Source organism: Stereum hirsutum (genome assembly GCF_000264905.1).
Source record: "Stereum hirsutum FP-91666 SS1 unplaced genomic scaffold STEHIscaffold_2, whole genome shotgun sequence".
Taxonomy (NCBI): domain Eukaryota; kingdom Fungi; phylum Basidiomycota; class Agaricomycetes; order Russulales; family Stereaceae; genus Stereum; species Stereum hirsutum.
Window position 1 is genome coordinate 2393608 of NW_006763132.1, and position 14430 is coordinate 2408037.

At 50.8% G+C, this 14430-nt stretch overlaps 4 protein-coding genes across 4 annotated transcripts; 3 read left to right on the forward strand and 1 right to left on the reverse strand.

The window, feature by feature from the left end:
- Positions 1 to 159: 159 nt before the first annotated feature.
- On the reverse strand, positions 160 to 959 carry STEHIDRAFT_49624 (ARM repeat-containing protein; the record flags this gene model as incomplete). The annotated part of the gene is made up of 2 exons (XM_007299302.1): positions 160 to 213; positions 273 to 959. 2 exons carry the CDS (start codon positions 957 to 959, stop codon positions 160 to 162), a joined length of 741 nt encoding a protein of 246 aa, XP_007299364.1.
- A 1111-nt stretch (positions 960 to 2070) lies between these two features.
- STEHIDRAFT_152955 (uncharacterized protein) lies at positions 2071 to 3802 on the forward strand (the record flags this gene model as incomplete). Its single annotated transcript, XM_007299997.1, has 3 exons — positions 2071 to 3381; positions 3449 to 3565; positions 3626 to 3802. The coding sequence occupies 3 exons, from the start codon at positions 2071 to 2073 to the stop codon at positions 3800 to 3802; spliced, it is 1605 nt and encodes a 534-aa protein (XP_007300059.1).
- Positions 3803 to 4895: 1093 nt separating this feature from the next.
- Positions 4896 to 8034, forward strand: STEHIDRAFT_144649 (glycoside hydrolase family 1 protein; the record flags this gene model as incomplete). The annotated part of the gene is made up of 17 exons (XM_007299998.1): positions 4896 to 5043; positions 5074 to 5502; positions 5564 to 5648; positions 5729 to 5808; positions 5862 to 5909; positions 5973 to 6051; positions 6107 to 6210; positions 6269 to 6331; positions 6390 to 6416; positions 6474 to 6528; positions 6598 to 6782; positions 6862 to 7121; positions 7188 to 7272; positions 7342 to 7422; positions 7491 to 7533; positions 7597 to 7664; positions 7732 to 8034. 17 exons carry the CDS (start codon positions 4896 to 4898, stop codon positions 7776 to 7778), a joined length of 1887 nt encoding a protein of 628 aa, XP_007300060.1. The 3' UTR covers positions 7779 to 8034.
- Positions 8035 to 11226: 3192 nt separating this feature from the next.
- Positions 11227 to 14087, forward strand: STEHIDRAFT_165649 (uncharacterized protein; the record flags this gene model as incomplete). Its single annotated transcript, XM_007299999.1, has 6 exons — positions 11227 to 11633; positions 11710 to 12421; positions 12495 to 12753; positions 12830 to 13253; positions 13326 to 13661; positions 13722 to 14087. The coding sequence occupies exons 4-6, from the start codon at positions 12843 to 12845 to the stop codon at positions 14085 to 14087; spliced, it is 1113 nt and encodes a 370-aa protein (XP_007300061.1). The 5' UTR covers positions 11227 to 11633; positions 11710 to 12421; positions 12495 to 12753; positions 12830 to 12842.
- Between the last annotated feature and the right edge of the window lie 343 nt (positions 14088 to 14430).

A 14430-nucleotide genomic window follows, 5' to 3' on the forward strand; every position in this document is an offset into this window, starting at 1 on the left:
GTGTGCCACAATCTGTGTGATGGGCACTAGCTGAAATATATAGAAAGTCAGACCGACTATCAGGGAAGGTGGCGGGCGAGTCCGAGGTGGCGAGATAATAAGAACAAGGTGGTGGAAAAGCATACGTTAAAAAAGCTGAAGGAGCTACTCACAAGCATGCTAATCTAACAAAGGATCAGGTTTCCATCCACGCTTGCGAAGTTCGATGACATCCTAGAACGAAAGGTCAGCATATTTAAAGGAGGGTCAGACGGCGAGAATTTGCAACGTACCTTCAACATACGGACTACCCGCGGTTCGATCCTTGGATCCAGCGTCAATTGCTTCATGTTATCGAAGTATACATCCATACATGGGCGCATCGGCTTAGAGTCCAAGATCTGGCCAACGGTCCTCATCAGCCCACAAATGCTCTCGAGCCCCGGCTCTCCACCGTCCTTGATCAGCTGCCGTAGGCACTCGTGCATGATACGCTCCGTGATCATCTGCAATTTGAAGAGTTCGCCCATGAGTCTGACCAGACCAAGAACTCTCTTCTCCACCGTCTCCGGAGAGTTATAGTTTGCCGAAAACGGGTCCTCCACACCTCCCATGGCGTCGTTCTCCGCGGTGCCGGTGTCCTCCGATTGTTGGAAACGGGAAGCGGCAGCACCGGCCCCCTTCAACACCCAGCAACACTCGAAATCTGCCTGGACGCGATTAAGGAGGTACCTGCGGAATAACTTCCCACCAGCAATCGGCTTGCCGTCTCGACCCCTGAGTCCGTCGATTTGAACCTTGTCGCTGATATTTTCCATCATCTTGCGACAGAGTCTGGCGTATATCGTGGGCGAAGAGGCATCAAGCGCCCTCCCGTAGACGATCCGAAGGACCTGGATGAGCGTGAAGCCGTCCCGCTCGCTCTCGGATTTGTTTGCCCAGTCGATGATCTGGTCATAGATGGTGCCGAAGTTGTTCATATTCAAGTTATCGAGGAGAGCATTGACCCTTTCGTTAACAACGTCCGTGACAAGTTCCGGCGCCGAGTCTTGCCGTTCAGTGGCGATGTCTCGGCGAGGACTATCTGCAGAAGGGGGGTTCGTGAATGAAGCCAGAGAGGGAAGAAGGAATGACAGAGTATTCATGGCTAACTGAGGAGCAGGGTTGGTGAGAGAAAATTGCATGCGCGTGTCAAGGTGCCCTCACATATATGACTATCGATAAGCGCGCACAGCATTCTACGGCTCTTCGCGGAAAGGGGAAACAATAGAGAACAAAACCTCGAATGGGACATCCCACGCCACCCAGCTTTGTTCAAGCGGAAAATTACTCAGGAGCCGAGAAGGACCGACTCATCTTCGAAAAATAAACCCGTAGCTTGCGCAAGCTTGCAAAGCGACCGATGAAAGACCCGCCCGTGCAGAAATACTGGGCCTGCTCTCGCCTGCATTGGCCATGCTCACTAAGCCGTAGGTCATTTTTCTACAATGAACGAGGTCGTAAATCGATCGCTGTGTTAGGGTTTACACCACGGTACAGGCTATGGTACAATCAAACACCGAACAATGGAATGTAATTTCCAGGGCACTGTGACAAATAAGACAGCTCGAGACAGAATATCTGGTCAACGTGCCAGAACAGGCCAGAGCTTGACAACCATTGGCCCTCGATTGTGTCCGGTCATTGGGCTTGGAAAGCCACACAAGCATGAGTAGCCGAGAAGTTAGACTGGCCAGTTATGACGCTTCGTAAAAAGAAAAGTGGGCACAGAAGGCACAAAAAACTGGCCGAATTGATAGCCAAATTATGCTTGGATTTTGTATGCCGGTCAAGCCATCGCCCCTTCTATGCCAACATGCCAACCGTTGCGCGATTGTGGACAAAGCGCTGTGCCGAGGTGCCGTCGCGAACAGTGAAACAGTGACACAAAGCGAAAAATTCATGCGTATAAAACCCCTTCGCGGACAGAGCGTCTTTCTCCAACTCGCCTGCAATCGCCCGCCTGGAGAATATTCGTCCTCTACGACTCTTTCGCATCTTTGCACACATTCCCACTCGACATCTTCCTTCGAACCCATCTGATCAGACGCCATGTCTTATCCCTACGGTCAACGCAACCAACATCGTTCTCAGCGTCATGAAAACCAGCTCTACCCATTCAACACACCTCGGACCAGAACGGACTCTCGAGGCTATCCATCGGACGCTGCCCAAGTCAGGGTGAAACGAACCTTTCCTGGGCCGTATGAGCCTTCTCCTCTCAACCTGGACGGTTTCAACCCGTGGAGAGACCGTACACCTCGTTATGAAGACAGCCACACTGTACCATCGCAGCCCACGAACGGGTATCGAACGAGTGGTGCTGGTACGGTGGAGACCATTTCCACTACGAGGAGGATGAAAACTCGTCCGCGGTCTAACAGTCTTGGTGGTTCGGTTGGATCTGTCATGAGCAGCAGCGGCATCAGCCTCCCCAGTGGGATGTTCGCCATGGATCCTGGGGACTTTTCTTCAGCTCGAACCGGGCGTTCATCTGGCCCCTCTGAAGTGCTTCCAGACTATCATCGTTACACGAAAGATCCTCCAAGTCGTGCGGAAGCCGTTCAGTATGCAGCCCAGCAGACCCAGCCCAGCAAACCGAAGGAGACGCGACGAGAGAGGAGCGCGTCTAACGCCACACCGTCTGTGGCTCGCTCGCGCACGGTGTCCACGGCGACGTACGGGAGCTACCACACGTCCCACTCGCAGTTCGACCATGTACCTCGGGTCCAGCAAGCACACCCTTCCCCTGTTTCAACTGGAGAGCCCACGGTCGTATATGTCAGTTCCACCCACAAGCACCATCGTTCCCAGAGTTCGCGGACCATGTCCAGCGAATCGCATCGGAACCCGTCAAGCGATAGTCAGCAGACGTTGGTAGCATCGAGGGGTAACCAGTCGACCACGTCGCTTGTCTCTAGCCCTCTGTCACGGGATGTTACGAAGACCAACGCAGACCCCTCCGCCTTCTTGCATCGCCGTGTGGCTAAGAAGTCTCAACTCGACAAGCCGCCGCCTCGTCCTGAGCCAGTAGCGCCGCAGCCTCCATCAAAAGTGAAGGTGGCCGCTCCTCCTCGTCTCGAGTGGCATACATGCGGGGAGCACTCGGGTTTGTGGGATAGGCTGAGAGGAAGCCATCATCGGTGCACGAGGCTGCCTGTTCAGACATACCCACCGATCGTTTTCAAGTCAAGGGACATGGAAAACGTCGAATATCGGGACGAGAAGGGTGATACGAAGCCTCTAACCCACGGATTCTTCGTTCACAACTTCAGAAAATCTCAGCTGAAGCACGCGACTCGCCTTCCTTTCCAAGATCGGGGTTTCGACGGTGGAGAAAAGTTACTGAAACTGCATTTCTTGGTGAGTGTTATACTGTCGGTGATAAATAACCCGAACGTGGAAGCTCACCTATCTGCTCCGATTATAGTGGCCTGGATACAAGCCGTTGACATCTCAGCTGCACCCTATGCAGGGACAGATGGCCTTATCGTCTCTCGCAAACTTCGTCCAGGATATGGTGAAGCGGTGGTTCTCCAAGATTGAGGTGACTTTCATCAGAAGTCTCTTGATCGTCTATGATATTGACTCCTCATAATCTCCACAGAAAGATGAACGAGTGTGGACGAATGATCCAGAGTGGGCGCAGTGGCGCATCGCCAACCTTCCGGATCTCAAGGGAATTACGTGGCGCGACCTCATAGTGACCGCGCTGGAGCACCGGGGAGACAACGACTGGCAGGTTATGTGGGTGGTCAAGATTCCAGAGTGGGAGAAGAAGTAGTGAGAGCTTGGTGGTTCAGGGAATGGTGCCGAATGGTGACATTGGCGGAAGAAACGACTTGGCTGTGGCCCTACTATATGCGAATTATGAATACCTACTATGCCCTATGCGAGACTGTATATATAACAGACGTCTATGCCAATTCCTTACCTTGTATTCTCCTTTGCGAAATCGTCCTGAATAAGTCAATCAGTGCAGGAAACCAGAAAATGTCCAGACTGCGTATTCAAGTTGTCAGCATAGAGGAAGGTGGCAAATCCTGTCCGACGACCACCGCTGAGAAGTGAGTTTGTGGACCGTGTGAACAAAGGACGTTTGCTTGTTGAACTGTAGTGGTCTCGAAAGAGATGGGGCGTGAGGTGAGTGAAGGTTTCTCGCAAGATGCAACCAACCGATCTGATCACTGATCTCAGCGCTTCAGGGCTGGCAGTGGGTGGCGTCAGTAAGTTATGATCCATTTAAACTTGTTTGACCTGGATAATATCAGTCGCAATCTATAGTCTAATTTTCTCAATATTCTACGGCAGCATCTCATTGATTTATCCCCTGGTCAAACACGTACTACAGTTACAGGTTGGGCCACATCGCAGAGAGTCAAGAGCCGAGTCTACGGGTTTGGTGATGCGGGCATGGTGGCAACCCTCTTGAAGCAAACCACCACCATCGAGTCTGCTCAACAAACAATGTTTATCGACATCACGAGTGCTCCGCCAAGCATCCTGTCAGGTTGTTCATGCGGAAAGCCGACCGCAAAAAACAACTGGTACCTCCGGGCCTTTACAATTCCGCTTGAATACCTTCAACATCGTGAGCTGACCCACAGGTATTGCCGTAGAGACTTTTTTATGCCCAGAACTCATCCTCGTTTCCTCCTTTCACGGTCCGGGGTATCACAAGCCTACTGGTCTTTCTTCCTGCGTCTGGAATAAAGAATACGACACCCTCAGCTGGACGATGCACCTGTCCAAGATGCCATATCCCCCTTGTCAGATGATGCCTTACATCATCGCGTTTTTTCTTGCTCGAACATACAAAACGCCCAACCCCTCGAGGTTGAGATTCTTTGGAGCCAGTATCTGACGGTCTGAACATAATGGCCCACTTGCAGAATTTACTGCTTATTGCTCTTCTTCCTAATCTGCTCCACGTCGCTCGTGCAGCTCATATTGAAGCAGCTAGCTTGTCGAGCGTGCTAACCAGCATAATTCCTGTCAGCTCAGCTTCCGTGTCTGTGGTTCCTAGTACAACAGCCACTTCTCCAACCTCAACAGCCTTCTCCAGTCCAGTGACCTCGTCCAATGTCATCTTCTCGACGCCTACAACCACCACAATCGCCTCCACAACGCCCACTGCCGGTGGCACCTTCCCTCCAGTCGGCTCTATAACCAAGGACTTCTCTCCCTCCGGCCTGTCGTCACTTTGGGACGTGGTAGGACCCGTTACTGCGCCTCCTTTCACTACCACCGTCGAACCGTCTCTCCCGATTGTGCTGCCCTCTGCGCCTCCTGCGCTGTACCCTGATTTCTTCTCGCCTGGACCAGCTGGAATATTGCCCGATTTGAAGTTTCCGGAAGGGTTCAAGTTTGGAGTGGCGACGGCGGCGTTTCAGGTTGAAGGTGCAGTGAAGGATGGAGGTAAGGGGCCGTCGATGTGGGATTGGACGAGTCATCAGCCTGGAGCGATTTTGGATGGGTCGAATGGTATGTCCATCCCATTTTGCGCGAAGATAGCGTTATGGCAATTGAATTTGTGTGGCTCTAGCGGATGTCGTGGACTTGCAGTACTATATGTACAAGGAAGACGTCGCTCGCACGGCGGCACTGGGGGTCAACGCCCATTCCTTCTCGTACGTCTGCCGCGTTATTTCCGTTAACGTTCTAGAGGCTCTATGCCAAGCTGATGTGACTATTATTATTCCTTCCTCAGCATATCGTGGGCCCGAATTTTCCCCTTCGCTACAGCTGATTCACCGGTCAACCAGGAAGCATTGGACCATTACTCGGATCGTACGTCTGTACCTTTCTAGATCCCTCTAGAGCGCGGCTGAGCACATCCCCAGTCATTGATTACCACAATTCGATGGGAGTTGAGCCTGTTGTCACTCTCTGTAAGTCGACGAGTGCACGCTTGGTTTTTCAATCTGCTCGCTGACGTGCTTGATTACATGAAGTTCACTGGGACACGCCTCTTGCCGCACAAGCTTACTACGGAGGGTTCACCTCTGCAAACATCGTCGACGACTATGTAAAGTACGTTACAATGTTGCTACTCGTATCGCTTATTGTGTTCAATCCAATCTTATAGCTATGCGAAGACCGTCTTTCAAGCCTATAACGGCCGAGTTAAAACTTGGTATACGTTCAACGAGCCCAGAGTCTTTTGTAGTGCCATCGCTGGCTGGCCATTCAGTGAGTCTCATCAGTAGTTCTTCAGATCTTCATTCTTGTACTCATGCACTCGTGTTAGATGATACATTTGCTCCCGGTGTGAACTCCTCAACGGCTCCGTTCCAATGCGCGTATAATCTTTGTAAGTTTATATGTTGTTTGCTCTCATAGTGTAATGTCTGATCTAGAATCACGTCTAGTGAAGTCACATGTGGGGGCTGTCAAAGGTACGTAGTTTCCATATTCTGACTTGATGTGAAGATCGCTGACAACTTCATCAATAGCCTTCAAGGAGATGAACATCTCTGGAGAAATCGCCTTCAAGAACGACGACTTTGTGTATGATTGTTTCCTGCATCAAGGATATTGTTTCTTTGCTATGGCTGACACTTTGACCTTTCTATGCAGCGGTATGCCGTGGCGCTGGAACAACTCCGATGATGTTGAAGCCGTTGAACGTCACGCAGCGTTCCAAATCGGTATCTTTTCGGACCCGGTGTACGCCACGGGTGACTGGCCCCAAATCTTGCTGGACACGCTCCCGGAGGCGTGGTTGCCACGGTTCACGGATGAAGAGAAGAAAGAGTTACTCGGTTCGTCTCCCCTCTTTCTTCTAGACTACAGCCGTCTCCTTTTAAGTCACCATGATGAACATGTTCTTTCTCTTCATAGGCGCAGCCGACTTCTTCGCCATTGATCCTTACCGCACGCAGTACATCGTGGCGCCTGAAGACGGGCTCGTTGCGTGTGTCAACAACATGTCCCACCCGCTCTGGCCCCAATGCAACACACCGGTGATGTACGATTCCAACGCCGGCTGGGCGGTCGGACCGAGTCCGGATCCTTTGAGCAACAGTTGGTTGCAGGCGACGCCACAGTTTGTAAGGTCGAGCTTCAAGCAGTTGAGGGAGAGGTGGAATTTCACGAAGATGGTGAGTGTTCGGTTTAGGTGCAGAGTCACGAGGCGGAGCTGATGCGTGTTTGTGATGACCTTGAAGTATGTTTCTGAATTTGGGTTCGTGGAGCCGTTTGAGGAGTTTAGGGAGGAGTTGTTCAGGATCACTGAGGACGTTACGAGGACTAGTCCGTCGCACTTTCCCTCCCTTAACATATCTTGCCTACTAAACTGACAAGAAATATCCTACATCGCAGATTACCTGCTCACGTACCTAGGAGAGATTTTACTCTCTATCCACGAGGACGGCATGCCTATTGCCGGAGCGTTCACTTGGGGTAAGTCATACAGAACCCTCATGATCTACTCACTCACGCCAACTGATATGGCCTACGTCTTCCTCCAGCGATGGTGGACAACTTTGAATGGAACTCCGGCCTGAGCGCAAAGTAAGCACATTCAGATCCTGCACCAGTTGTGAACGGAGTCTTACCTCAATGTCCGTTGTTCAGGTTCGGAATTCAATATGTGAACTATAGTACCCAGGAAAGGACCTACAAGAGGTCTGCTATGGATATTTGTACGTCCTTACACTCCCAACGTATGGCTCATACGCGACTCATCTCTACTCCATTTCCGATACACAGCGGCGTTCATGAAAGCACACCTGCAGAATTCGACCTCGGCGAGCTGAGTCGGACATCTTTTTGGGCAATTGAATCTCGCATTGTATTGACAGTTGAGAAGAGGCGCCGGTGCCGGCGAATCCTAGCGTGTTGAATTCGCATTATGTCGGACCACTTTTCTCTGTCATCGGAAGTGACGAGCTGAGTGCGAACGAAGCTTTAAGTTGCAGGTACTGACTTATTGGGACATGCCAATTTACTTCCGGCAATATAAAGCCTGAGTGTATTTACTAAGGCTCCAACTGAATAGCGACCGCCTGTCATCGTATAAGGTTCAACACTCAGCGTAGTGGGCCCACCCAGACCGAGAACAATGGGGTGGTCTTTATTTTTCAGCATGTTGCGTTCGCCTGAAGAGGATATCATGCAGGCTGTCAGGGCGCACGCCGCACCACCGCGTTTGGTTGTCCGTCTCTTCCTCTCTGTCTTACTCGGTAAGTAAACCTCGTCGCAGAGGAGCTGCGCCATTCTCTTCTTTGACCGCTCGATTTCGAGCAGTAGAAGGGTCGACAAGATTACGACTACAGAGACCGAAGCGAGCATTCGAGATACGTCGCGTTAGCTCCCTTCGACGTTATTCCCCCAGGTTCCCGGTACGTTCGAATTTCGTTTTGCACGCATGTTTACGGTGCAAGTTGCTGTATCCCCAGTGCTGATATCGAATGTCTTCTATGCTAGCCGCGACCATTGAGGTGGAAAAGAGTTCACCGGCGGGAACAGATCGAGTGCAGATCGTCGACCCTATGTCTGCCTCAGGGAGCCCAAGCTCGCATTCACAATTGTCATTCGAAGGCTGCTCGTTGTCATTGCCCACGGCCTTCACATCTCCATCGTTTCCTTCATCCCCTTCTTCACGACCTTCAACACCACCCCTCTCCGCACCTGCCTCTTTCGTCTTCACCTCGTCCCGTTACGCCACACCCGACACGAAGGACCGACTTCAACAGAATCTGAGCCGTACACTCCGTACCCGACATGCAGGTGGCGCTATAAATGTTAAATACTCCGCTCTTCCCTTTATTGTGGGTTCCGGTGGATTCATTGCCCTTCGCTCGCCATCTGAGTCTGTGTTACCATCATCGGAGGGATCTCCGCAGCCCGGAGAGACCGACTATTTCTCTCATTCCACAACTGGTTCTCCCTCGTCCTCTCCGGACTTCATGTCGTTCTTTTCATCGTCCACATCCGCTGAGCCACGCTCACCATACAAGCCCTCGCCACCTCCGCCTGGTTGGACCTCCGTTTCTGCGCCCCCTCGGTCACATCACTCACCACCTCACCCACCACCTCACCCACCCGTCCCTTCTTCAATGGGCGCAATCACTCCCACTCCTGCATCATTTCGCATCCCTCTCGTCCCAGATCACAGTGTCCTCTTCCCACGTGACCTCGATCGATGTCTCATCGAACTTGTTCAGATGTCCAAACGCCGAAAAGTCATCATCGAAGCCTATCCGACAGGCTCGTCACCATCATCCGACATGGGAACAGGAGATGCAAAGGACCAGAGAATACACAGGCCACTGCAGGTATTAACGGAGACAAATCTTGTAGAATCCCCGCGAGGAGTTGCCCAGGACGACGCAGCCCATCAAAGGCCATCGATGCTAGGGCTTACCTTATAGTGTCAATATCCGTTATTGGACAAAGTCAGGCCTCCACCATTTCGGTTTCGTTTACATTGCGGTATAGTCCATGATATTTTTTTCATCCTCGAGTCGCTAGATACCCCTCACACCATCGCCCGTGTCATTCTTGTTCTCTTCTGTTAGTTCTTAGTATCTTAGTATCTTAGTCCTTATCCCGCTTCTGTCTGACACTTGCGCATTCTCCCCTTCACCCTCGCACGCTCAGGTCCTTACGGTTCCCGCTCAGTATTCTTTTCAATTGCACACCAACTTGCATACCTGCCACCTGTAATAGTTACACCATTACAGTTTCCACCATTCCACCACCCTGTATCCTAGATTTCCCATCGATGCTTTCCACATATCCTTATCCAATTTTGTGCTCGGTTTCAACATGTATCAGATGTTGTAGCAACTGACACTCATGCCAGTCACGAAGCTACAGACTCGCGATATCCTAGACTACTCCACTTTGCCATGTTTTAAGGGTACATTTTCTCCTCGTTGTTCCTTCTGGGTCTATAATTATTCAGTAGTATAGCTTATTCGGTAGTGTACGATAGTCTTTTTTTGTCAAGGTGCCGGCGTGGAAGTCGATCCCGATTCGATGTCATTGCCATTGTTGTCGATTTCCATCATCTCGGTTTTCCCCAAATTTTCTCTCGATTTCATGCTAGCGAACAACCGATTTGTTGGTCTGGCACTCAAAAACGACGAAGTTCATATGTACTTTCGAGGTCTAAAGTATCCCCATTTTGTGAATATGTATTAGGTGTTGTGGCAACTGTAACTTGAAGGAACTCAGGTGGCGCTGGGCCTGGCCATTGCCATCAATTTCGGAACCTCTAGCGTTGAGGCCTTTATTCCATGTCATATCGAGCAAGTAGATGTTCATGAACCCATGTCATGGATGCGGTGTTTGTTTTTATTGATTCTAGGTGCCTATTGAAGGGGATAAGTATACGTCGACTCGTAAATGCTGACAAGTGCGCGCACGACCCTGCACGACCGCGTGTTACCCCTCTCCACTCTTCTTCTCGACCTCCACTCCTGTTCTCATTTCCAGTGAGCCCGCCGCCGCCTTTTTCTCTGTCCGTTTGTTCTCGAAGGACAGGGGGCAGAGTTGACAAGAGACTAGTCGCACAGACGAGGCTACGCGTATATACGTCGCGCTGTCTTCAAGTGCCGTCGATCTATTTAAACAAATTACCCCAGGTTCTCGGTACGTACTGATTTCCTTCTTTTTTCGACATCTGCACTACGGCCTGGGTCGATAAACTTATCCTGTGATGCTAATATACAATGATCTCTTTAGCAGTCGTCACTCATCGAGATGGAGGATATCTCAAAGAGCGCACCGGTGGGAACGGATGAAGCGCAGACTGTCAGCCCAGAGTCTGCCTCACGAAGTTCAAGCTCACATCCACACTCGTCGCTCAAGGGCAGCTCCTCGACATCGTCTTCCGCGATAACCTCATCTCTATCAACGCCTTCATCTCCACCGCCACCCGCACCACCCCTTTCTGCACCGGAATCCTTTGTCTTCACTTCATCGCGTTACGCCACACCCGACACGAAGAGCCGACTTCAACAAACCCTGACTCGCTCCCTCCGTACCCGACATGCAGACGGCGCAATAGACGTGAAATACTCGACTCTTCCCTTCATCATGGGTTCCGGTGGATTTGTCGCCCTTCGCTCACCGTCTGCGCCTGTACCGCCATCTGAAAGACCTCCACAGCCTGGGACGACTGATTACCTCTCTCAGTCCATGATCCCCTTGTCATCACCCCCACTGACCTCTAAATCCACCTCCGCATTATCGCCACCCACCACCGCGGCGTTTTCATCATATCATCCCCATCCGCCTTCATCTGATTGGGCCTCCGCGACCGCGACGGCTTCCCCCCATCTTCAGCGTCCTTCCGCTCGCTCACACACTCGTTCAACCTCTATGTCGATGCCTTCTCCCCCAGCCAGGTCAGGCATGTCCACCCCCACATCCTCATCACATCGTATCGCTATTTCTCCGGACCATAACACCCTCTTCTCTCGCGACGTGGATCAGTGCCTCGTCAATCTTATTCAGAGGACAGCTCGCCGACGTATGATTGTTGAGGGCACTTCGGTGATCATGTCACCTTCGAACCCAGACCCTGGCGAAGCAAAGGATCAAAGAGAACTCAAACCATTACACGCAGTGGATGAAACACCATAGCCGAATGATAGTCTCCCGTACGTTCAAGTCGTATCGCGGGCAGTGAGAGGTACACTGATATTCTCGTATCTCCACATCTCAATGTCGCCGTAGTTCTCTCTAACTCGCCCTCTCAAGTCTCCGTTTCCGTTTCTCAACACTATGATATAGATCAAGCTCTTTCATGCCCTTCACCTTGATGATTATCTACACGTTCCATATCTTCGAGTCTCAGTATACCACCCACGAGGTTCTTGTCCGCGTCATCGTTTGTTCTCTCATGCTGGTTCTTCTTGGTCTTTGGTCGTCCATTACTCAGGGCTTTACGGTTCTCATTCAGCTTCTTGCTTTTCACTAAACACACTATAAGTTACATATGCGCCACCTGTACATACACCACTGCATGTTTTCCAGCCTCCAGCATCCAGCGTCTAGCATCCATCCAGTATCCTCGACCTCTCGTTGATACTTTTCGTTTATTCTTATCTATCACATACACGCATTGTCTCCACACATTACATAGATACTGTAACAATAGAACAATCATGATTACGATGTAGACCCACGATACTTAGTCTATGTAGGTACATATTGCACATCTCCATCCTTTCATGAAAACCACTTCTTCTTTTCCTCATGGGTTACTACATAGGCTATTTCTACCCTTGGTCAGTATTGTACGATAATCTTATTTTTCCCGGGACGTCGGTGCTCAACTTATGCTTTTTGCTATGTTCCATTGCGGCTGTTCTTTTCTTGTTCTTTTCTGTACATATCCGGCCTGCATTGTGGCACAGGCCCGCCCCGTTCAACATTTACTGCCACGGTAAGCATGTCAATTGTCCACGCATCTTGAAACCCTTTATTGACTTTCTTCGGCGGGCTACCGACTTATACAGCACCATTGACGGCAATCGCAATCGATCGTTACATTGTCATAGACTCGTTCCGTTTTCGGGTGGTCTACCCTCTCTGGGCTCAATCAACTCGGCAGCTTGGTATTACCGACTATCGATCATATCTAAGGTCCTTCTTCTGCAGGACACTGAGTCTTCTCTCTGGCGTGCTGTATACATGCCTGCTCGATGACGTGGTTCTCAAATAGCTTTGCTCAGCTCTCGCCACACAAATACGCCTGGTTATATGCTCATCTTACTGGTAAGCAACATCCCAGTTGAGCACTCATCCATTGTTTTTCGTCTATGTTCTTATCCTTACCCTTCCCCCCTTCTAGTCACCTCTCGTCCATGGATCTCCGCGACATGATGATATGGACCAGGCGGAGTCTTTTACGATTCACGACCTACTGCATTGATCGACCCCACTTACACATCGAAATCCTTGTTTTCGTCCGAGGTCTTCTAGGGCTTTTCTCCACAAACATACCCACGAGTTGTCAACTCGTAATAGTCACTGTGGGATCTGCCACACTCGCGTCCCGCTGCTTTCGCATTGGCATCGTGGCGTGGTCTTCAATATGGTGGGTCATGCCCGTGGTTGGTTTCGACTCTCTATGGCTACAGCGGTATCTTGAGAAGGAGAGCTATGGTACATGGGCCACTGCCAAAATCTACGCCCTTCTTTATGTGCTCGTGTACTTCATCGACCAGGGTGCGTTATCCGTTGTGTTGGAAGAGTTGTTCACGATATTCCGATCGGTATGTGCAACAATCTCTTGCATTGTAGTCCTGTACCCTTCGACTGACACGGATTCTTCTATAATTTGACAGCCAGCTCGAAATGAGCGGCCTTACGAATCTCTCATCTCCCCATTCACCCTCACTGTGGAATGTGGCGTCAACGAGCGACCCAGCTATCCCCTCCGCATCCCCTCCGTCCAACCGCTACCACACAGCGGAAACCATGCCCTCTATTATGAGCTCTTCGACCCATTCCTTCCCAGTCGAACGGAGTATAGCTTCGAGTCATGGGATCACGCAGTGCAATTCGTCGAGAGCGAATTCCAGTCATGGAGGTCATCCCCGGACCTGACTGCAAACGCGTATTCGAGGTTGAAAGCCTTCTTTCTTCAGTCGATTAAAGGAATGCTGCAATTTGAGCTCGAAGTACGCCGTCGGAATCTCTACTTGTAGCAAGGCACTCACAATGATTCCCCCCTCTGAAAGAACTTCGACGCGTTTCACGGAGGACGACTATTTGTCCAAGAAGGTACTCATGTCGATGTCGAGTGTGAGGTTGGAAGGTACGACCGGGGAAGAGGCAGTGATATCGCCCGAGGAGCTCGATTCGAAAATTGGGAACGGTTCGAAGACCGGATGATGAGCCTAAAACTCGAGCGGGGGCAGGACCTGCAGGAAATGGTGCAGACGATGGAAGGAGAGCTTTCGAGGCTCAAGCGCCTGAGCGATTCGATGGCTCTTGTATTCCTAGGATTGAGGGCATCGTTCACAGGCCATATGATTACACCTGCCGAGCAGGGATCTGCCATGGCTCGAAGTCTGCCGTGGCCTGCGCCAGAACCTCCCCGCTAGACCCCACATGATTGACAAAGTCTTCTCTTCAATCCTAGTATAAGTGTTCCGGAATCCGGATGTCTTCGAAATATCTTGCTTTTGGTGTCTTGCATGAAGTAGTAGTTGATCGCTTGCAGCTGTACAATAACTTGAAGTCGTCTACATCACTCATCGTACTCGGCGGTCGACGATTTTTAAATTGGCTCTAGTTTCATTCTGTACTTACCTTACGTAGACGTAGATCAAAACGGGCGACACTAGACATTCTGTTCTCTCTCTAAGAGCTTGTCTCCTTCTGAACGCCGACGTGCACATATCCGGCCGTAACTCACCGATTGAACCACCAGTGTCAAGTACCAAG